Source organism: Monodelphis domestica, chromosome 1, assembly GCF_027887165.1.
Source record: "Monodelphis domestica isolate mMonDom1 chromosome 1, mMonDom1.pri, whole genome shotgun sequence".
In the NCBI taxonomy this organism is placed as follows: Eukaryota; Metazoa; Chordata; class Mammalia; order Didelphimorphia; family Didelphidae; genus Monodelphis; species Monodelphis domestica.
In genome coordinates, this window is record NC_077227.1 from 632,507,870 (window position 1) to 632,532,188 (window position 24,319).

Here is a 24,319-nt window from a genome sequence, read left to right on the forward strand (position 1 = left end):
TAGCAGTGAAATCTTTAGATCAGAGGGTATAGATATTTTAATTACTTTACATAATTGTAAACAACTTTCTAGAATGGTTGATGTTTGGTAACTCCAACATTTCATTATATGCTATTATTATCACTCCCAAACTTAAATTTGAGGATACTGAGGGTTGAGAAGTTAAGTGACTTATCCAGTTTAAAGGTGAAAATCACCTTTAAAGATTGTTAAAATATTAATTTATGGTCGCCAGGGAATTCAGCTATGTAATTCCCTAAATGAAACACTCGAGTTAGAATGGAGTTTATGGTGGTTTATCACAATGGGAGTAAGAAAAGGGAGAGGGAGAGAAGGAGAGAGGAGGAAAGGGGAAGAGGTGAACTCAACCTTCTTGCAGAGCCAGAGGGAGTTTTAGGCCTGGAAGGCCAAGGTAAAGAAGGGAATCAGTCCTTGACCCACATGACCGATCTGAAAGAAGCTGTCTGCCGGCCTCCTCCCTGCTCAAGCTCCTAGCATGAACTCATATCTAGCCCTGTCTACAGGAAGTGAGCTAATTCCAGAGGCTGTTCCCTACCTCACTTCCTGTGCCTCACAAGTGCCATTGGTGGCTCTAGCTTGACCTAGGACCATCCAGAAGTCTGTCCTTTTTTGCACATGTCTGTTGAGGGCCATATTCTCAAATAATTAAATCTTGAGTTTTGCTGTAGCCCTTCCTAATCCCTACCTGAGTAGGGTGGAGATTGCAGTTTCCAAGCCCTGACTCTGTTACTCCAAGTATCTCCATTGTCATTGATCAGGAAATAGCTAAATCCCATCCTCCAAAGAATGGTCTGAACAGGGTGGAGTAGTTTTGAAATTCACACCAGGGTCACACAGCAAAGTGTGTTGAAGTAGGATCATAACTCAGGTCTTCCTCAGAGAAATTAGTTACTCTAGTCATGGATCTTCTAGATACTTATTATTGCTACTGTGAGTAATAAGGATGATGATGATAAAAACAAATGTTACAGAACAGTGGCTAATATGGTTAATGCCCAATAATGCCCTCTTTGGGATCCCTCTGTATCAAAAGGGGGCATTTGGGTTGTCCATCATTTTTCACTGCAAGTGACATAAGCCCTTTGGTAGATGATACAATGGATTTCTACATTTTACAGATGAGTAAACGGAGGCTCCTGTAAATTCAGTGACTTGGCTTTACAAGTCGCCTCTCCATCACTGGAGGTCCTCCTGTAAATTCAGTGACTTGGCTTTACAAGTCGCCTCTCCATCGCTGGAGGTCCTCTGGGCATATCCCTGACCCTCTCAGTGCCTCAGTTTCTTCATCTGTAAAATGGGTTCGATTCGGTGGTTATATAGTATTCCAGCTTTAAATCCTATGAGTATTGAGGTGAAATGTTAGAAGGATCTTTTTCAGGGAACACCACGGGGGAAGAGGCTGGTCTGGGTGAGAAGGCCTAGGGCGGGGCGTGACTTTCCCAGGGAGGTCCAGGATCTCCGTCTCCCGCAGCAGAAAGCACAGACCAGGAATCGAGAGCTCGGCGCTCGGCTGGTCGTGTCTGCGCTCCAGTCTCAGCGCCACTATCGGACCTGCGCGAGGTAAAGCTGACGTCACTGCTTCGTGGCCGTCGCCGACTTTCCCTGCAGGAGCAAGTACTAGACAAGGTGAGATTTAGGCTGAGCGGCCACCCGGCATTTCCCCAGGGACGCGCAGCTTGTCGGGCACGTGCTTCCAAACTGTCCCTGCCTCTCCAGGCATAGTTCGGGGCGCCGATCTTTTTTTCAGGACCCACTTTCGGGCCCCGCATTATCTGGGAATCTTGGTGATAACCCTGCTTGGGGGCGCTTAGGGCCTTCAGCTCTTTGTCGCTTCCTTTTTCTCGCTTCGCGTTGCCCGGCAGCGCCACCTTCTGAGCTGGAGGGAAACCCGAAGCTCCAAGCTACCTTTTCCCCCTTCCCACCAGCCCCCAAGGCTGCCTTCCCTAGGGTCGAAGCCCGACCCCAAGAAGGGAATACTCTCCTGTATTACCATCCACATCTGAACCTACATATATCTGTGTATTCCTGTCTGGAAGCTTGAGGGCCTTCGTGAACGCCTAGGGAGCAAGACCTGGGTTCGAGTCCCGCCCCTGGCGCCTACTCCCTGTGAGATCCTGCCTAAATCTAGATCCCCACTCAGTGTCCGGGGGAGCTCATCCGAGGCTGGGATGGATAGCCTGGAGTTCGTGGACGTGAATAGGGAAAACAAAGACTTATCTTCATTTATTTCAATCTGAAATTTGTCAATTATGAGTTGTTACGATTAATTACAACTAAATTGTGAATTGAAAGTGACTTGCGGGAGGGCTAAGAATAAGCATATATTAAGTGCCCACTTCGTAGCACTGTGCTAAACAGACTCATTTGATTTGAGAAAGGGCTCATAAGTTTCACCAGATTCCCAAAGGGGCCCAGGACATCCAAGAAGGCTAGGAGTCTTTGCTTTAAAATAGAATAACAAAAGTAATCCTAACAATAATGATAAAACCCGCTATTTATATAGTTTTATGCACTTTACAGATATTACCCCATTTTATCCTCACAGCAACCATGGAAGGGATTGCCCTATTAAGATCATCCTTATTTTGCAAATGAGGATTCTGAAGATGAGAGAAGTTAGGTGACTTATCCAGGATCACACAGCTCAGACAGATCTGAGATTGCCCTGTTTCTGCCCTACCCTTGATAGATGTCTCATTGGGGGCAGTGTTTTGATGGTCTGGGTATTTTTTTTTTTAAGATTAGAAAACAAGTCTTCCTTTTCTCTCTCTCTCTTTTTTTACTGTAGTTCATTTGTAATTTTAACTGGCTGAAAGATTTCTTCTGGATGAGATTGGTGCTTATCTTGAGGTATACCATGCAAAAATTTGATTCTTTCAATTCAGTATTTGTACTAAGTGGTGACTTTGTAATGAGCATTGTGCTCCAAACGACCAGATCAATTTCTCCAAAATCAGTACCAATTATGGGATGTTATTGGAGTAATTATGTATTATAAACTTAGACTTTATATACTAGTTTATTATATACTACATCAAAACCTGGAAGACCAGTCTTACTTCTGCAGATTATTAGTTTGATAATGGACAAGTCACTTTTAATTCATCTGAGCTGGTCTTTCTCACTTATAATTAGACTCGCTTTTATTTAGCACATTTGATGTTTACAAAGCACTTTTTGTAAAATGAGAACTTTTTACTATATTGTCTCCTTAGATTCTTTCCAGATCAGTGATTCATTTAATTATTTGGTTTTCTTTCCCACAGTTCAGAACTTGATCATCATTCCTTAAATTTTTTTTCATAGATACCCATAACTTCCCAAAGTATTTTTACATATTTTCCCTCAAATTTAATTTGATTATTTTTCTAATTAATACGCATTTATTCTCTCTCCTCACTTTTCCTTCCCCCTTCTCCATTTGATCAACAACTACAAAGAAAAATTCTCATAACTAATATACATGGTCATGCAAAACAAATTTCCTTTATTGTAGCTAAAATTTTGCATTCTAAGTCCAGCTTCTTTCTGGTCAGAGGTGAGTAGTGTGCTTCTCTTTTGGTCCTCTGGAATTGTGGTTTGTTTTTGCATTGATCAGAATTCTAAAGTCTTTCTAAGTTCTTTATAATGTCCTTTTCATAAATTATTCTAGTTCTCGTCACTTGACTTGGCATCTTATCATGAAAGGATTCCCAATTCCTCCAAAGAACATATTGCTTCCAGCTGTGAAGGTGTCCAAGTGCTTCTCTGGTTTTTTCCTGTCGCTGTGGTCATTTGTACTTTTTTAGTGGACATACTTCTAAAAATGAAAGGGACCTGTGAGTTCATTGGTATGGGGATTCCCAGGTGAGGACACTCCTTTTATACCACTGCAAGAGAGTACCTTCACTTCAATTTAGAATCTTAGGGAGCTGCCTAGAGGGGTCACACTCAACTAGAAAGGCAGAGGGGGGCAGAAGGGAAAGGTAATTAGTCTCTACATACTTTTATGTTTTTATGTTTTTACCACATAATATCTGTTTTATTATATTTTTATTTATTTTGGTATATACTTTTGAATTACATTTTAATCCGGTTTGGGCAGCACTCTTGTTTTTACACTTCTGGCCTACACCACCGAGAGTTTAGTTGATTTTCCCAGGGTGTCAGAGGTGGTACTTGAATCCAGGTCTATGTAATTCCAAGGCTAACTCTCCATGACCTCCTTGGGCTGCATTAACTGAAAGTTTGGAGGATTTTGTCTTGTGAATTTAGAAACATTTCAAATTTAAAAAGTTCCCCATTCTTTATTTCAGCTTTTAGTTACGCCAGCATCGTGCCTTAGTGGATAGGGAGATGGCCCTTTGAGTAAACAATTTGGGTTTAGGTTCAGATTCCTGGGCAGTCTAACTTGGGACCCTGGCACAGCTCAGAGGCCAGTGTCACTCTAAGGTACTCTCTTGCCAAGATACTTGTAGATATTCTTTGGTAGAATGAATTTCCTCACTGGGAGCTCCTCTCCTAATGAAATCACAGTTCCAGAGAAAAACAAGATCATCCATCTCAAATAACAGGTATTGTTGAATAACAAACTATGTTTATGCATTTGGGAGTGGAATGACTTGGAAAAATCTCTTGAGTGCATCACACAGCCCTTAGAGGCTGACAGCTCTGCTGTGGATTACAAAGAGGCCAGTAGGGACCATGAAGTCTTAAGAAGTAGTGAGGTCGACAGTTATTCAGCCAGCAGTATTTTTTAAATGTTAGCAGAATAGAAAGACCACTGAGTGATGGGTGGTCAGAAGTCCTAGGTTCAAATTTGTAAGAGTTAAAATAGTTGGTTGTCATAAACTGTAGTGATTAAAATAGTGTAAGACTTGAATTGTAGTAGATAAAAGAGTGGATGAGTAAATTGTGACCGCAGAAAATATGTTTTCACTACAGTGTCTTGTTTATAAATCAATATATAAGGTGGTCACCAGGGAAATATTCCCAATTATGAAATATACCCAAGTCAGCTGGGTTTTATAGAGATTTTAATTAATTAATACAATGAGGAATTAAAGAAAGAGAGAGAGAGAATAAGAAAGGAATAAGTATGAAGGGCTTTAAGCCAACATGGCCTAGACTTGAGTCTTAAGAGAGAGATCAGTCAGTCCTTAATCACTCACCACAAGATCTGTCCAAGCAAGGATGCAGAGGGACAGAGTCTCCTCAGAGGGAGTTCCAGCCAGAGTCAGCCTCCTTCAGGGTCCCTCTCTGAGCATATCCTGTCACAGTTTTCTATAGAAGTATGCATAGTACCAAGTATTTACTGTCTACTTGTGGAGAAGCAGAAGGAACCCTGATATCAGGGCTCCGACATGACCTTTGGGACCTTGTGTAAGTCATTTAATCTCTTTGGGTCTCCGTTTTCTTATGGACAGCCTTTAAGGACTCTTTCAGCTTCAGATCTTAGGATCTGCTGGTATCTGTAATTCCAGAAAAGATCCGTCCAAGAAGTCTGTTTTCTCTCTGCTTGTACAGAGCACCGTGGCAGCTGCTGGGGGCAGAGGCTTTCTCAGGTATTTTCATCTCTTACTCCATTGTCCAAAAGTCCCCAGGGCTTCTTACCGTGAAGTCATTCAGGGGTCCGGCCCTACCTTAGCTTTCCAGTTTTATTATCTACATATCCAGCCAGATGCATTTCTCACTGTCTTCCAGATAGGTCTGCCTTTTTGCTTCTATATCTTGGCCATGTGGGCTCTGACCGAAAGGGCTTTCTCTTCTCCAAATCTTGATCATCCTTCAAAGCCTTGCAAAAATCCTACTTAGAGTAGAAATAACAGCCCACATTTCTGTAGTGCTTTACATTTTACAAAGCACTTTCCTGTGGGTAGCTAGTACAAATAGTATTATCCATATTTTACAGGTGAAAACTTGGCCAAGGTTACACAGTGACTAAATGGGGCAGTCTGGACTTGAACCCAGGTTTTTAGAGGCAGCAGGTTACACATCTGAATTCTTACCTCATAGGTCTCAATTCTCTAAGCCATAACTGGGAAATAACAATATTTGGACCACCTCACTGACAGGGCATTGTTGGATATGTGCTCCACAAACTTAAAGCATCGTCTAAATATTAGTGTGTGTCTCTTGCCTTCAAGCCCAATGCTCATTTCATGATAATATCTTGGGTTTCTTAACCACTTTGGCCTATATTTTACTTATGCTCCTCCTTGTATTTTGGTATTATTGCATTGTTTAATTAATATTAATTTTAGTCATTTATTTCCTATAAATAAGGGCCTATGACTACTCTAGATACTCAGATGCTCAGAGCAGGACCTCTCAAATGAGTATTTGCTGAGCCATTTTCAGGGCATCACCCAGCTCTCACCAGCATCCAAGAAGCTAAAGCATGTGCCATAGCCATGCTTTGGTAAAACGGTCTTGGCAGAGGAGCTCCCTCAGGTTGTGAGTAACTGAGAGGAGGTGAGGCCGGGGGAGGCCTGCCCCAAGCACAGAAAATTTCCCCTGGTGGAATGGGCAGGTGGGAACAGCTTGTTCCAGGGGCCGCAAAGGCAGCTGAAGCAGGCTCTGGAGTGTGCTTAGAGCTTGGTCAGATGTGGAAGCCACCCCGGTCATCCACAGCATCCCAGGCCATCCCCAGTCCTGCCTTCTGTCTGGCCCCCTGACTTGGATGACTGGAAGAGAGAGTGAGGCTGACCCCTTGGTGCACCTCAGCCTCACATCAGGCTGGTTTGTGCACAAGTCAAGCAGTTACTCTGTGATGTTGTTGGGCATTTTTGCCCACAACAAATGTTCAAATAAATCCTTGAGGAATTAATACCAAAGAATGGGGACATTGATCACCTACCATTACATTTTTTTTCAAGAAATGTCACAGTATTGACCATTTCTGATGGAATGTTCTAAAACATTTTCCTACTTCCTTAGAACAGAATGTACAAAACATCATTTAACCTTTTAGTTGATGGCTTTGGTTCATCATTATGAGCATTAATTACTGCGCTTATTGTGTAACATATGGTTTCTAGGATGCATTCGAGGACAACTGTTTGCTCCTAAAATTAATGGCAACAGATTATTCTTCTTTTTGTATTCTGATATACAGCTGTTTCTTGAAATCTTTACCTTCTATCAAAATAGGAATTGTTATTTCTCACTAGTGTCAGTGTGTCTGCATAATTAGTTTTGGTTGGAGATGGTTATAACCAGAATGTTGACCAGTGACAGATGATGTTTTTGGCCATAGCCACTCATGAAACCATCAGCCAAGGTGGGGAGTGTCTAAAGTCTGTTCTGGGATAGGGGGAAGCAACCATATTGAAAATTGTGGTTAATCACACTTAAAAACATTTTTTTTCTCCTTCACTATCTTAAAAGTATTGTTCCAAGTTTTGAACTTTTATCCTGAGGGAACTTAAAGTTCTGTTAGAAAGCAAAATAGGTATACATGTAGATGCATTTTTACACACAAAATAGGCATACATGTAGATGCATTTTTACACATATTGATAGTTTACAATAAAAAGCAGGGTGTAAGTGTTGGGTGATGACTGATAGTAAATGCTGCAAAAAGTTAAGAAAAATATTTCTCTGGAATGGAACATTCAGAGAAGGTCGTACTAGAAGATGGGGCTTGAAATTTGAAGGTTGAGAAGCATCAAAATTGGAAGAGGGAAAGGTTGTCCCAAGCATAAGTCTCTTGGGAGAATAGTAACGCTTTATGAGAAACAGGTTTGATAGTATAAAAGAGTACAATCTCTAGATTTCCTAGATACCTAATGCAAAGCTCTCTAAATGGGCTCAATGATTTTTTTAGCCTTGTCTGTTCCTTGAACAGTGAAGGCTTTAGACTTTAATAGGACATTGATAGATATTTCCTTAATTTTCTATCCTCCAATTTTGCAACATTGAGTGATTTTTTCTTAGTTAACTTTCATGCCTCATAAAAACATTACAATTCTCATAAGCCTGTGCTTGGGGTGACCTTTTCCCTTTTCTTTCCCTCTGACCAAATCAAGTTCATTTGTTTGCCATCTGAAAACTACTTTATACCTAAAGTACTTTTGACATGAGGTGGACATAGGATATAATTGTACACTCTTTTTTAAAAAAGTATCTCTTGGGTTTGCAATCTTTATTCATGCATATAATAAATCTTTTGGAGAACAAAACTAGATTAATTGTTAATATTTAGGTATCATCTGTACCTTCTTTGATATGACTCTCCCAGGAAAATTCCTTTTATACTCATTTATTTTTATAAGAATGCCATCTTGTGCTATGTTAGTATCTCGTATCATTTTCATGGTACTTTACATACTCCAAGGAAAATAGGGTTTTTTCCTTAAAAGTTAGCTGTTTCTCCTGTTAGTTCCATATCTGGATATTTATAGAAGAAAGTCTTTTAGTTGAGAAAAAAAAAACTTTTCTCTGAAAGGTAAAATGATTAACGATGGAAAATGACAGAATAAGAATCCATCCTTATAATATAGAAAACATTTCCACCAGAGAGATATTTAATAAATAAAACAAAGCATTTGAAAAAAAGTCCATTGGAAGCAGGTACGGCAGGGCAACTCTTGTCCTGGGTACAGAATGTATTAAGAAAAGGCCCATTTTAGAATGTTTGCTCTGCCATGGAGTATGCAACCTCAGTGTATACAAATGGTATAGCCTTTGATAGCTACAACTCATTGTCTCCACAAGGAGTGACTGCTGCAAAGGGCCTCACAGGAGAAGCTTTCCTTTAATCTGGGTCTTTCACACATGTGGACTTTCCTCCTGAATCTTTGGTCCGGCTCTTCCTGTCCTTCGTTGTCACGAAGCAGGCAGTCACCATCTTTGCCGTGCGGTCCTGCATCTCCGTGTATCTCAGCCAGGTCCTTCCCAGCAGTGTCTGGGGCTGTTCCGTGAACCCGTTCAGAGATGGCGATTGTTGGCACCGATGTTTCCACTGGGTGTGAGGCCAAGCCTCCCTCTGAGGCCAGCACATCGATCACAAAGGATGTCCCCGTACAAGTCTGGCTGCTGGCGGCACCTGGCAATCACGCTGTTTGCACAGGGAGCTGCTGTGGTTTCTCATTAGAAGAAACAGTGCAATGAGCACCTCTGTCCCCTCTGTACTTGCCCAAAGGCTTACAGAGGCTCTGCCAGAGGATTTCTAGACTTGACACAGCAAGTGGACCAATGTCTGTGCCCTCCCTCCCTCTGCGCTCCTTTCTCAGCATAGGATTTTGGTGTTTGGGGGAGTCTTTATCCTTTTGGGTTTCAGTGAGATTCACTGGATCTGGAGCGAGAAGAGCCAGGGGTCATCTGTTGCTCCCCAGTGGGACCATGGACAAGTTACCTCATTTTTCTGGGTCTTGACTTCTTAAGTTTTAAAGTGAGAAGGTGAGACCAAAGGATCTCGTCATGCTCTATCAGATCCCAAGATGGTTCTTCTTCCCCATCATAGAAGAACAAGAAGATCCTTCTTGGATGTTTTAATATTGATAACGCCCAACTTCTAGTTTCTAGGTAGGATGCTAAATTAGAAAAGTTACTCTGCTGGATTAATCATCTGTTCTCCCTAGTTGGTTGGTGGTGGTAGTGCTTCCTCCTTGAAGAGAACCAAAAGGACACCATGGGTGAGGCCTTTTAATTCCCCATAAATTGGATGGAAGTGAGGCCGAATTGTGCAAAAAGAACTTCATTCTCTTTCAGAGTCGTGAGAGTTCAAAGACAAGATAGAAAGTAGTGAGGAAGGTGGGTGAGGTGGAGAGGCTTCCTGGCCCTGGGAGCACATTGTCCCTCTCGCCGCTTCCTTTGGGGGAATCATTCCCAGGGGGTGGGGGTTGGGGCGTCTGGACACTGCCCCCTCATGCTGGTCACTTACCCTCCTCTGAGGCTGCTTGCCTCCTAGGGCCGCTGTTGCAGGGGCTGCAGCTTCTTGGAGCCACAGGTGAGCGCTGAGTGGCAGGTGGGATGGGGAGCAGCCCCGAATAGGCTAGTCTCTGAATACCCCACAAATCTAATAGCTACTGTTGGAATGGGATGATATTTCATTGGTTACAAAGGAAGAGGATTGGGTAAAAAATGTCAATTATGAGTACAGAACTGGGGTTCGGGTACTTAATATGTGGGTAATTTTATTTCAATTTGATTTATATCCTTTGTAATCCTATGTATTTTGTTTTTTTTTTTAATTGAAAAATATCAGGGGCAGCTGGGTGGCTCAGTGGATTGAGAGCCAGGCCAATGTTCAAAACTGGCCTCAGACATTTCCTAGCTGTGTATCCCTGGACAAGTCACTTAACACTGTTTCCCCCAACCCTCCAATTGCCTAGCCCTTATCACTCTTATGCCTTGGAAGCAAGTATTGGTTCTAAGATGGAAGGTAGGGGTTTTTAAAAATAAAAATAAAAAATATTGTTTGAAAAGGGGTCTGTAAGCTTCACCAGACTGCCACAGGAATCAGTGATTCCTTGGATTGAAGGTAGGCAGAGGCCCATCTTCTGGTTAACTTGTCAATACTGGGAAGCATTGAAAATAAGAACTAAAAAATCATCAGGTATTTGGGATGAGGATGTTTTCAATCAGAAAATCCTGACTAGTCAAGTAGTTTTTACTCTTGACCCAATCACATCTTTTGTCTCTTAAATTTCAGCAGCTATTTCTTTTGTTTAGTCGATTATTTGTATCTGACTATGACTCCATGGGCAGTTTTCTTGGCAAAGATAATGGTGTGGTTTGTGGTTTCTTTCTTCAACTCATTTTAGAGATGAGGAAACTGAGGCAAATAGTATATAATGACTTGCACCATATCACACAGCTAGTAAACATTTGAGGCCATATTTGATATGGCTCCTAGCCCTGTACTCTATCCATTGGGTCAGATAGTTGTTTTTTTTTTTTGGACACACAATTCCAAAATTTCCCCCCAAGAATCCTTTGTGATTTTGTTGTGCTAAACCTCTGGCCAAGAACTTTCTTTAAACTTTTAAAAGAAGGTATTTCAATTGCAATAATAGTAGTGAAATATTTTTATATAATAGCCTTGGGGTAGCTGGTACATGTCAAATTAGTATTCCCATTTCACAGATTAGAAAACAGGCTTAGAGGTTAAACAATTTGATTCACAGTTGATAAGTGGAACTAGAATATGGCTTTTTGTTACCCCATCTTTTTTTCCCACACTACCTCCTGTTAAACAGGCATAGGACAGCATTCTTTCTCTGTATTAGAAAATTTATTTTAAGAGGTTTTGTTTTAATGATACTCCATTTGTAATTAGACTTGCTTATCCAACTCAGCCGGAATCTGAGAGCTAACGTAATTTTTATACAAATAATCTATTTCTTGGTTTATCCACAGTAAATTTTTAATAAAAGCTGAGCTTTCTGCTATCACCCTAATGCATTTGAGTTGCCTTCCCTTGATATTCATTAACATATGCTTGATTTTTTACATTCTTTTAAAAACCAAAAAATAGGAAAAGAAATCTGTTGGGGGTGGGGGGAGGCTATTTAGGCCAGCCCAATTCAAAAGAAATTATTTTTGGATTGTTAATACCAGAGGTCAACAAACTATTGCCTCAAGGCCAAATCCATTCTTAGCTCTCAAGCCTTACAAAAACAGGTGGCAAATTGGGCTGTGCTATTAGTGTAGGTAATAGAGAATTGACTATAATTAAGGAATTTTAGGGCAGGATAAGATTTTAGTGGTCATCTAGACTAGAGGTTCTTAATTTTTTTAGTATCATGGTCCCCTTTAGCAGTCTGGTGAAGCCTGTGGACACTTTCTCAGGATGATGTTTTAAATAAAATATCTAGAATTACAAAGCAACCAGGTATATTGACATTAAAACAAGTTCACAGGATTTAAGAACCTCTGGTCCAAAGAGATCAATTTTAGATTCTAAAAAATTTTTTTCATTAATTCATTTCTTCTCATGCTTATATCTTTTATATTAATTATTTCTTAAGGTACAGTAATTTTACATTGATGTACTACTTTTTAAAAATCCATTTGACAATGGATGGGCATTTAATTTGTCCCAAAGGCATCTCAAATTCAACATGTCCAGAATTGAACTTATCTTTCCAACCGGATCACTTTTCCAAACTTCCCTATTATCCTGCCACTTAAAAAATATTTTACTAAAGTAATTTATTTTCTAATAATATTTTTCCTATTTACATTGAAAACAAATTTTTAAGTCATTTTTTTGAGTTCTAAATCCTCCTTCACTCTCTTCTACCCCTTCTCCTCAGATTTTATATGTGCAATGTTGCAAAACATTTTTCCATATTAGTCATTTTGTGGAAGAGATATCAACCCCCCCCCCCCCCCAAAGTGAAATATAGTATATTTGGTCTGTTCTTTCTCTGAGGGCAGATGGCATATTTCAGCAGCTCTTCATTGCTTCTTGTGTTTGACATTTAATGCTCCTCACAGCCTGTCTGTCCTTTTCCTGCCTTTCTAGACTCTTCTACTTTACTCTGCCTCTTGAATGCTTTGATTCAGCCAAACTGACCTACTTGTTATTTTGTACACATCTCCAGGGTCTGAGTTTGGAATGTATTCCTCCACACTTCTGCTTTTGGAATCTCTTTATTTCCTTAAAGACCAAGCTCAAATGCCCGCTTCCCCAAATCATTATTGATTTCAAATTTGGGTCAGATACTTCCTATCTGGAACTCTGGGCAATTCACTTAATCTCCAGGCTGCCTTTATTACCTGCATCTATAGTATCTACTTTCATGAGGATAAAATGAGAATTTTTGTTAAGCCAGATAAATGCTAACTATTATTATTAGTGTATCTTCTCCCCAAACTACTTTGTATTCCCTTTGCATGTATTCTGTCTGTATTTGTGCATATACATTAGGAAGTAAGCTTTCTGAGAGAAGGGACTTTTTACTTCAGTTTTTGTATACCCAGCACATAACATAGTGCCTTGGCATATAGTAAGTATATGCTTAATAATGATTGTTAATTGATTTGCTGTTTTTAGCTACAAAAGGTACTGCTGTAAATATTTTGATGTTAGTGGGACCTTTTTTCCTCATCTTTGACATCCTTAGGTTGTATATTTCTAATACTCCCAATTCATTAAAAAAAAGTTTATGGATATGTTGTTTTCATGTCACTTTAATTTCTGTGTCTCCCCCCTCATCACCTAAAGAACTGTCCATTGTATTCTATATTTTTACTGCTAAGTGAAAGGTATAGTAAAGACAGAAAAGGCATCTGATTAGGTAGAGCAAAAAATCTGTACCTTAAAGATGTCTCTCCCATGTGCAAGTGAAAATTATTTAAGATTCCAATAGAATTTTTACAATCCTTGTCTGATACAAATAACAAGCAGGACATAAAAAGGGGAAAAAATGCTAGTTATATGTTTGCGAGTGTCTTGGAGATGATTCCGTCCAGAGTGTAAGCAAAGTATGCATTCCCTAGAGACAGGGAGGTCTTCTGATCCTGTTTGTGGATGAACATTGTGCTGTTTGCACCCAGCCACATAACCCTCTGCAGAACCTCCAAAGGAGATACTTAATAACTTTAAAGAGTTTGGCTTGCCTGACCACAGAGGAAAATCCAAGTAGCTGAAGAACGTGTATTGTCTCTGCTATGGGATAGCCTGTTCCAGCTCTTCATAAGGTGTGGTAGAGTTTACATAATTATACCTTTGATGGTTCAGTAGACTTACAGAATGGATCAGGAGGAAGAGGGGCCTGGATTGCCTTTGGGAAGACCCCAAATTTCTCCCTGAAACACAAGCCTCTCTTTTTAATACCAGCATTCCTGGGATGAAGGAGTCTGAGTCTGAGTCTGGGGCAGCCTCTCGAGATGAAGCTCACTCAGAGGGCAGTAGAAAGGTTCATGGTGGGTGTGGGCAAATTTCATAAAGAATAGTAAAGGAGAAATGGTGTAAAAGTGTCATTAAAGAAATGTATGATTGAAAAAGATGGGCTGTTCTTGTAGTGAGCATGAGGGCTACTTGAGGTGTGTTCTCTTGATTCCTTGTCATGACCAGAGATGTCAGGAGATCTCCAGGAAGTCTAGTATGACATTGGGTGGGAGGCCTCTGTGGAAAACTTCGGGAAGGACGAGAATTAGAGGTACATCAGATGGGCTGAGATGAGAGGACTGATTAGCATTGTTGAAGAAAATACTCATCTCAAGAGAGTTGAAAAATTGTAGGAGAGAGTATTGGAGTATTAAAATATAAAAGAGACAAGCAGATTAGATAGGCAGAATTCTGCCTTAACTTAAAAGTCAGCTCTGAATAGCATTTCAGCTAAACTTCTCACTTTTAATATGTTTTATGTGATTTATGGCAATTCTAAATTTTTCCAGATAAAATTTTAAAGACTTGTGAGCAGTAATTTTTTCTATTTGAAGCATTTTCATTATCTGATTTCTTATTTCTCTTATTAGCTTAATTCAAAATATTTGTGGATTTTCTCCTAAAGATATTAAAGTTTCTTTTTGTTAAGTCTCTTTGAATGACATGTGATCCAATTATTAATTCAAATATTATCTCCTACTATGAAACTGTGATTGAGTTGGTCTTTTACTTCTGTATAGTCCTAGGAGTCCCAGAATTTTTACCATTGCTTTTCTACATCCTTAGTTCTTTAGCAATGAATTATTAGAATGTGCATTGGGGGATTGAACTTTTAAACTTTGTTTTTATCTGTTTTTCCAGGATTATGTTCTAAGAAGACCTCCTTGGTAGTTTGATTACTTGCTTTTCAACTGGTTTTAATTCTCTTAACATGTCTAAAATTCTTGATGTAAGACTGAAAATAATTTTTAGATAAGAGAGCAAACACCTAAGTCCTCCTTAAGTAATATATGCAAATAATTTTATGTATCTTTCCATTTAGCATGGCAGAAGAAGATACTAGTGCAGAAGACTATCCAACAGAAATTCATGACTATCTGTCAGCATTTGAGAATTCTCTTCGTTCTGTAGATGAAATGCTAAAGACTATGATGTCAGTTTCCAGAAATGAGTTATTACAAAAGGTAAAAAATAAAATAAACATTCTTCTCTAATTGATGTATTTGTTAGTAGATGTTAAAACCTTAATGCTTTATCTTCTGAACAAGTTACTGAAGGAGAAAAGAATAACTCAATGAAATACTCTTATGTTGAAATTCTACATAGTTTATAGGAGAGAAAATTCCTGAAGTTTAATAAATATATCTTTTAGCTGTAAACATTTTTTTTGTTGTGGTTGAATTATGAGAAGGAGTGTTCACAACATTCTTTTTGACAGAATCCATCTTTGAGCTTTTAAGTAGTGGAATGATGTTATCAGAGTTTCTGGAAATCCTATAGGACAAAAACAATAAATTGATTTTGACAGCCCCAAACAAATTTCATTATGTTTCTCTGTCTTTGGTACAGCCTAAGTATTTCAGCCTGTTCCTCATACATAAATACATCATGTACACTGTTTATATTGATGAATTACTTTTGACATACAAAGCCCAGATCATAACTTCAAAAATTAAAATAATTTAAAATATTTTTCTTGCATTGTACACATTTTCTTTGTCTAAATAAAAATGCTACTTCGAAGTGAAAATTCATTGTCAAAATAAATAGATGAACAAAATGTTTCCTTTTCTCAGTTTCTAGATCATTTAGTTATTGGACTATAGGAAATATTTGTATCATTATATTTGATAATGTTTAAAATGGTATCTGATTGACTTAAAACTTTATTTTTTAATAGTTGGATCCACTTGAACAGGCCAAGCTGGATTTAGTTTCTGCTTATACATTGAATTCAATGTTTTGGGGTAAGTACACTAACATATTTGACTTGGTTAGGGGTTTAATTTTGACAAAGATAGTATCTCTTCAGTTAAACTTTAAGATTTTTTAATAGATAACTGCTTTTTTTTTTTGGTTAGGATAAGTCAAAATTTAACTTACGATTGCATGTATATTAAATAATTTAAGATATAAATTTCTGCAATTTTTTTGTCTAATTTATTCGATTATAGCATTTTCAATTTGTATACAGAGTATTTTTGCATAGTGAAAAGAATTTGATAGTTGGAAGATAACTCAGCCCCTCTTGTAAATCCAACCCTTATATGAAAGAATCATCACTATAAAATGTCAAATCAGTGGTTATCCAGTTTTTAAATTATAATTTTTTAAAATTATCATTAAACTTTTCTCATCTTTTCTGGCAGTTTACTTGGCTACTCAAGGAGTTAATCCCAAGGAACATCCAGTAAAGCAGGAAATAGTAAGCTTTGGCTTCACATCTTTTTTCTTTATTATATTGTATATTTGTGCATGGGTTAATTATCTGTGTGGATATAATTTGATTCTTTTAAGTTTTAAAAAAGTCATAGTACCTTTATGTCACAATATCATTTATGAAAAGCATAATTGTTTTTCTTCTGAAATTGTGTAAGCAAATTAAGGTAATTGTAATTTTACCTTTAGTTTTCTTTATTTTAACCTCCTACTAAAAAGTAGATTGAAAGTATTTATGATTTCCAGATTTAAATAGGTTGGGAAAATGTTTTAATTTCAGTAATTATTTATAACATATATAGTATTTTTCTCACAGATTTTTGGAATCCTTGCCATCTCCAAAGCAGTTTTTTTAAAAGCCCCAAACTCTTACACAATTCTAAAAAGTATATTCCAGTTGATTTACTAGCCAAGCCGGGAAAGTTCCTCCCCCACCCACCTTTTCAATTCTTCCATTAATTCATTTTCTCAGCAGTAAAGAATCCAGTTCAGCAACAAAGCTAAAAGCTTTTTTGGCACCAGTTGTATGTGTACTGTCCAGTAATTCTGCATTAGTGACATATTTACAACCTATAATAAATCTTTTAGGTTTGTCTTTGTATTCCATTTAGATGCATAAGTACAGTATATAAGGTCTTGTATCTTAGAATTTCTGCTGACTTCAAAAATCAAATCAAATCATTCAGTTTGAAGAAAAAATTAGAAATCAAACTTTGTTTGCCATTTTGACTTCCCTTTATAAATAATGATGTCAGTATAATCAATATATATTAATCTATTATTTCTTTATGGTTTTACATATATCATATTTTTACATAAAATATATATACATATATACATATATATATATATACACATATATATATATGCACTCACACACATATAAGACTAAAGTATATAAGACAAACCAACTTTAGTTTCCAGAAATATGCAGTCACCTGTATTAAGTTCAACTAAATAGCATATATTTGTCATCAGTTTGTAAGAATTAAGTAAGCTAGATTTCCTTTTCTCTGCCTTAATTGATTAAGCAGAACATTTTTTCAGTTTCAAGGTTCTTGGTACAGAATTCTTTTGATTTTACATTTTGTACTTGTTCGAAATCATGAAACTAAAGGATACAGAGGGGTATGACTAAAACTGAACACCAGCAGTTTGTCCTGTCTAGTTCTCTAAAGAAAGGATCCTATTTCTTTGTGTTCTGCACTTTACAATTATCCAAGCAAATGACTGAATTTCCCTCTTCCTTCTTTGTTTTTTGGGTCGCTTAATGTTCCGTACCTTTAATGAGGAAAGGGCAGGCAAGAAAAATTAATCTTTCAGTTTTACAGCCCCATATTTCCTAGGCCTGTTGTGGCGATTTTGATATGTTTGATGAAATGTACATTTAGGCATTCTCATTCATCTATGGTGTCATCTCGGGAGTTTCTGCTCCTCCGTGCCATTTCTGTCAAACTGCTCTTGTAAAGTCACTCTTTATTCTGATGAGCAGCCCTACCAGTAGGAGGGTCATCTGGCAGCAGAGTATGTTTTTCACCTTTTAAAATCTAGCTGCTTGGAGTGTATATTTCATTGGAGAATTTTGTTCTTCACTTACTTCACGAATCTAACAAAGCACTCGGCCTAGGCTCTGAGGAGATAAAAAGTTGAGTGAAATTGTCTCAGGCCCCAACACACGTAAAGTACAGCAGGAAAGATGGATGTGTAGACAGATGTAGTACAGACTATAGTGTGCTAAATATATGCGGGATAAGACAAGTGCTATGAGGATTTGTTAATCACATTTCATATGTTAATCATTTATAAAACAACATTGAAAGTCAAACATTTGCATATGTTTGGGAATTGGGGAGTGGGAAGGAACATGTGTTCATTTTATGTAAGTAGTCTACCATTACACCCAAAATTTTTTATTTGCATAATATCCACTTTAATTGTGATTATAGGAGGAAATATATACAGAGATAATTGAGGGTTATAACAGAAGCGGTGTATCATAATGGAAAGCGGAGGAAGCCTTCTGGTCTTAGCTTTGCTGCTGACTTGTTCCATGACCTGGAAGGTTCCTTCTTGCTTCTCTGGGCCAGAGAGCTCTGGCTGCCAAGTGGGGAGGGGGCAGGAGATAGACCGGGTGGTCTGGGAGATCTTTTCTAGCTCTAGGATTCTAGAATTCTTATGCCTTATTTGGAGGAAATAGTCTGGATTTAGAGTAAGGAGACCCGGATTCATAGCAGTGAGAATCAAAGGCAATCAATGTTGAGTCCCAGCTACCTCAATCAGAGAAATGGGGACGATGATATTGGCACCAGCTCCTTCACAGGCTCAGGAGGAAAGCATTTTATAAACTTTAAAGTGCCTAATTAAATATTGGCTGTTATTTGAGAGAAATCTAGGAAGGAATAATAGATTATGGAAGCTCCAGAATGTGTGATTTGAGGACATTGAAGTCATTTGCAAAGACATTCTAAAGATGGGCCATCACTTAATATAATTTTGTAGGATGTTTTGATATAGGATATCGTGAAAAAACTAATGGTGATAGATATTTTACTGATATCAATTGTTGTTACTTTGTAGGATAGAATAAGAATATATATGAACAGAGTCAAAGAAATTACAGACAAGAAAATGGCTGCCAAACTGGATAAAGGAGCTGCTTCAAGATTTGTAAGAAATGCTCTCTGGGAAGCCAAACCGGAAAAAGGATCAAAGTCCTCAAATAAAGGAAAAAGGAAAAAATGAATTTTTGGTTTTGTTTAGCGAATATTCTAGAAGTATTCTATATTAACTTTTGGCCCTTTCCCTTCAAAAATAAATAGAAAAATGCAAGAAGATTGTGTTGAATTGTATGAAACTAGATCTAAATATGTGTTGATGTGAAATTTTTCACTTGAAATTTGTTACATAATATCGCCCCCAATATTTGAATTGATTTTTCTAATTCTTAAAAGTTTGAAATTTCATATTTTATTAAGTATCAATCTATAAACTTACATTTTAGCTTGGTATTTTTTGTAAACATATTTGCTAATATAATGGTCTTATAAATTATATGAAGACTGAAAGTGAAATTCAATGTTACAAGTACATCTGTTTTCAGTACATATTGTGTTAAAATAGGATGAAGCAATGAAATATTTATAATGCAATTATGACTTTTTTGTTTCTAGAAATCATTAGTCTTCTAAAAATAAATAAATAAATGAAATCTATTAACTTAAAGGATCATATGTAGATTACAACTATTTGTTTGCAACATTCATTTAAAAATAAATGGAACTGTTTAAATAAAAGTCAAGGATTCATGCTGAGGACTAGATTTCATGTAAAGAATTGTAAATTCTTTGCACTGGAAAGGACCTCAGATGTCATTTGTTTTCACATCTTCATTTTACTGACCAGGAAGCTGCGGCTCAGAAGTGACTTGTTCCTATTCTCTTGTTCTGAAAGCAAGGGTTGTTATTTTTATTGTTTTAATGGCTCTTTAGTAAGTTTTTTCAGATAATTCACTTAAGATAGTCATCCTGTTCACAGGAATTGGGTTTCAGAGGTTCCTATGAATAGTTAGTTATAATTATCTTTTCTCAATTAGAAATACTTAGCTATTCAAGCTCTTCTTTTTTAATGCTTTGTCTATTCCAGTTATGTTTTCTTAAGTTAACATTATGATAATAGTTGCAAGTGTCTGTGTCCAGCAGAATCCAAGCAGTGAGGCTACAGCATCCTTATACATTGTCTAATTTTGTTGTGACAAGTGATAATTCTGTATTGAACTTTTCAGTGTCCCGTGAATTTTAAGTTCATGAACTTTGACTGTATATTTCCAATTAATGCAAATGTAAAAAACCCATACTACCACATACAGGAATGCCAAGAACAGTAAAATACGTTAATTTTTGAGAAAGAAGATGATATGGTTTCAGTGTGATTAATTTTCTATATGTAACCTTGAATAAATGGATTTCTTGATTTATAGAAACAGATATTGGAAATGGTCTTAAAATGTAATGGATTTTGTAAAGCGTTTTGGGCTCTTTCTGTGACACGTGAAGAGGAAAGCATTGATGGAGGCACAAATTCTATTCTACCTATAATGTCAGATAATTTGAAGAGTAGAAGAGCATTTATAATTACTGCAGCCTCTCAAATTTATTTTCTCTAAAACAACTTTTATAAAATTATTATGGTAAGGTCAAATGCAACATGCATGTTTTTGTGTTGTCTTTAGATATTATGTAATGGTTATTTCTGAATATTTCTGATTTTTATAAAGGCCGGAAAAATAAAATTTTTTGTCATACATGAATTGGAAGGAAATTTAGAGTGTTTTTAATCCTGCCACCCCCTTTTATGTCATAGTCATTTCCTTATCTACCTCAACCCCATTTGAATCTCCCTTTTCACTAAGAAATGTTTTTAAGCAAAACTGACCCAGCAGTCACGTCTGCCTGTATATGAGTATTTTGTCTCAGATGTCCAACCCTTTACTGAGAAGAGAGATGGAATTTTCACCTTTTTCTCTGAAACCAGTTAATCATTGCAATTAATCTGAATTTAGCTACTTTTCAGTGACATTTTCATTTATGCTATTGTAATCATTTTATCTATTGTCTTTTCTGATGTTATATTATTCCATTCAAATCATACATTACACAGTTTTAGTTTATATCCAGTTTTTGCTGCCAGAAAGAGAACTGCTGGGAATAGTTTTTTTTTTCCCTCCAACTCATAATTGACCCTTTGGGGATATATGCCCACCAGAGAAGTTGTTGATTCAGAGTTACTTTTTTACCTACCTGACTTCAAGTTTTCTTAAGAAAATAGCAGGGCCAATTCACCGTTGAACTAACAGTGTATTAGTATTCTTGTCATTTTGTTGCTCTTCCTACATTGACTTCCTCACTTTATCTTCTTTGTCATTTGAATTATTGCGACATGAAACCAGAGTTTTAATTGTACTTTCTCTTAGTGATTTAGAACATTTTTATATCTTTGTTGATCATTGGCATTTTTTATGACTTGATTTTTTAAACCTTTACCTTCTGTCTTAGAATCAATACTAAGTATCCATTCCAAGTCAGGAGAGTGGCAAGGGCTAGGCAATGGGACTTGCTCTGGGTCACACAACTAGGAACTGTCTAAGGCTAGATTTGAACCCAGGATTTCCCATCTCCATGCTTGGCTGTCTACCCTCTGAGGCACTTAGCTTCCCCACTTGCTTTTCTTTTGAAAATGATTTGTTCCTCTCCTTTAACTGCTTACCTATTGAAAAATCCATTTTATTTAAAAATTGAACCATTGTTACACTGGTGGTAGTTTTGAAGACATTAAATAAAGTTATTAGATGAATTATCAATATTTAATAATAAAAATATATTTCCCATTTGTGTTTATGGGTAACTGGATGTTTATTATATGTTTGTATGTATGTGCATATGTATAATAAGTATATATATATATAATATTTTAATATGCCAATAATTCATGATTCAATTGGTGAGAGAACGCTGTTCTTTAGCCAGATCATATATAACTTGGTAAATTTGGGGGAGTTGTTATGTATATTACATATATATTTTGGGGAGTCATATATTAGTTATATTTATTGTATATAATTCAGTAAGTTTTGGGGAGTTATGTTAGTAATATATATATATTTTGGAGAATTGTCATAGTTACATATATTTTTGGGAATCATTCTGTATTAGTTATATATAATATATATTTTTGGGAGTTGTGCTATATTAGTTATATGTGTTATGTATAACTTAGTAAGTTTTGGGGAGTCATCTTATGTGTGGAGAAGTTAAATGACTTACTTGCTCATGGATACACAGCTAGTTTAGGATGTAGAATTTGAATCCATGTTTTCCAGAATCCAAGTCGAATACTTCCAGTATGTCACACCATATTACAACAAATGATAGATAATTAAAAATATGTACGTGTAAAATGCTATTTATTGCACATGCCAAAGGCTTCCATACAAGTGTTTTCTCCATAAAATAAGAACATTTCTCCATTTGCCACCTTCTTGCCTCTTGAGCATTTCCACTTGTTCTCCTTTCCCTCCAATAGACACCACTTCTGAATGCTGCTATTCTTGTCGAGGGCCCCTCATGCTATAGACCTAGTCAGGTGCCAGAGCTCGTCCTTTTTATCCTGTAAGACCCTTACCTCCATCCCCTGCTCTGCCTTCCCACCGCCCCCTCCCTACGCAGGTAGATGGGACGGTGGATTGAGGGATGAAGTGATGGAATAAGCAAGACCCAAGCTCACATCTAGCCTCGAGACACTTATTTAGCTGTGTGATTGTGGGCAAGTCTCCATCTCACATAGCCTCAGTTTCCTCCCTTGTAAAAGGGGATAACAACAGCTACTCAGCCCGGCTGTTGTGAGGATCAAATGAGATGGCATAAAAAAAAAAACCTTTGCAAACTTTAAAATGCTACCTAAGTGCTGTTATTTTTATTTTTAATTTCAGGTTCTCACCACTTCTATTGCAATTTTATCTTCCTGCTTCAAATTTCTCCCTATTATAATGTGTCATCCTCCACAAAACCCAAAGTGGTCTGACCTCTTAGCATGCCCTCTTGCTTCCAAATTACAATCCCTTCCTGTTATTCCCTGTAGAAAATCTCCAAGGTTACCTGATATATATATATATATATTTTTTTTTTTTGTATTTTTTCTACCTAGCTATGTAGGACAGTTGCTGTCTAATAATGTTTGTTGCTTGATAATAGGAAGAATGCTCCATTTTAAAACATAGGTTTTATGAATCTTTTTACAACAATTCACATTATTATTTCTTGAAAACTTTAAAACTAGTGTTCATCAGCTTTAGTTAAATCAGTGGTTCATCTATTTCGACTATAGGGCACTTACTTAGGAACGTAATTGGTCTCAAATGGAAGTCTCTTTTAATATGTTTCAATGTTAATTCTTTGTTGCAATAGTCTCTCTGGAAATTAGGAAATCAGGAAGACTGCAGATATATTATCTGTGACATGAGTTTTTAGTTTTTAAGGTTATTTGAAATCCCCCCTTTTTTTTATTTCTGCCCACAAGGAGATTCATTTTGGCAAAATTGAATATTAGGGGCAGAATTGGAGATGAATTTAGGATTTTGGAGATTCTATTGTCTGATAAAAAATTTTCCTTTTAAATACTTGAAATGGATGCATAGGAGTCTGATCACATTTTTCTGTTTTATTTTTCCATTTTTTTCCATTTTACTTTTTCATTCTTAATGGGAATATTAGATGTGACTTTTTTTTTTTAAAGGGCAAACAATTCAGAAACATGTCTTCAAGGTAGGTTGTTGGAGAAAACAAAGCTTTGACAGTCATGCAATTTGTGCTACTGCAAAGTCCTAATTATGTAATATTTTAGCAAAAATGCTTACATTGCAAAATGAATGCCATTGGTAAAGACGATTTGAATCATGTTTTTAAATTTTTATGGTTTAAAATTTATTTAATCTTACTATATTAAAATTAGATGTTAAGATTAAATTATTAGTCCTTTAAAAAGTAATACAAGTGATAAAGTGTCATTCATAGGGTAAATAATCAGTTACCACTTTCTCAGAAAAGTGTTTCTGTAGCACAAACTTGATAATAAATGGTAAAAATGAGATCTTAACATTCATTACTTATTTTTAAAGAAAAAAAGATGATTTTCCCATATCCTTGTCTGTGTTGGTGGCAGAATTTCCACAAAAAAGTAACCTACATTGATGGAATCAGGTCTTGATCTCTGTCCCTGTCTAGTGCTTTGCAGTTTTAGAAACTCAAACCATTTTATTTCCTTTATAGTTTATCATTTGAAAATGATTAGTTAATAATGACATTAAGTAAAGAAGATAAGATGAATGGAATGGGATGTCACTGAACTTTTTCCCTAGTTTGCTTTATAGTGACATAGTATTATTAACTTCAAGAATTTTAGTAAAACTGCTTAAATGCCTTTCTTCCAAGTCTTTAAAGAAAAACCCTAATTTATCTTCCATCTTAGAATGAATATTGTATTTTG

At 36.8% G+C, this 24,319-nt stretch overlaps 1 protein-coding gene across 3 annotated transcripts; it reads left to right on the plus strand.

The window, feature by feature from the left end:
- Nucleotides 1-1,540: 1,540 nt before the first annotated feature.
- On the plus strand, nucleotides 1,541-20,588 carry C1D (C1D nuclear receptor corepressor). Of its 3 annotated transcripts, none has more exons than XM_007476728.3 (5): nucleotides 1,541-1,647; nucleotides 14,886-15,027; nucleotides 15,744-15,810; nucleotides 16,213-16,268; nucleotides 18,860-20,588. In XM_007476728.3, the coding sequence occupies exons 2-5, from the start codon at nucleotides 14,887-14,889 to the stop codon at nucleotides 19,022-19,024; spliced, it is 429 nt and encodes a 142-aa protein (XP_007476790.1). In that variant the 5' UTR covers nucleotides 1,541-1,647; nucleotide 14,886; the 3' UTR covers nucleotides 19,025-20,588. The 3 variants fall into 3 exon arrangements, with proteins under 3 accessions (XP_007476790.1, XP_056669891.1, XP_056669892.1); XM_056813913.1 differs by lacking the exon at nucleotides 1,541-1,647 and adding an exon at nucleotides 2,815-2,871; XM_056813914.1 differs by lacking the exon at nucleotides 1,541-1,647 and adding an exon at nucleotides 14,708-14,792.
- Nucleotides 20,589-24,319: the final 3,731 nt, after the last annotated feature.

Coding starts and splice junctions, on each gene's coding strand:
- C1D (XM_056813913.1), top strand. CDS start 2,849: ATGAGATTGGTGCTTATCTTGAG. Junction 2,872..14,885: donor AGATTGGTGCTTATCTTGAG/GTATACCATGCA, acceptor CTTTCCATTTAG/CATGGCAGAAGAAGATACTA. Junction 15,028..15,743: donor GAAATGAGTTATTACAAAAG/GTAAAAAATAAA, acceptor ATTTTTTAATAG/TTGGATCCACTTGAACAGGC.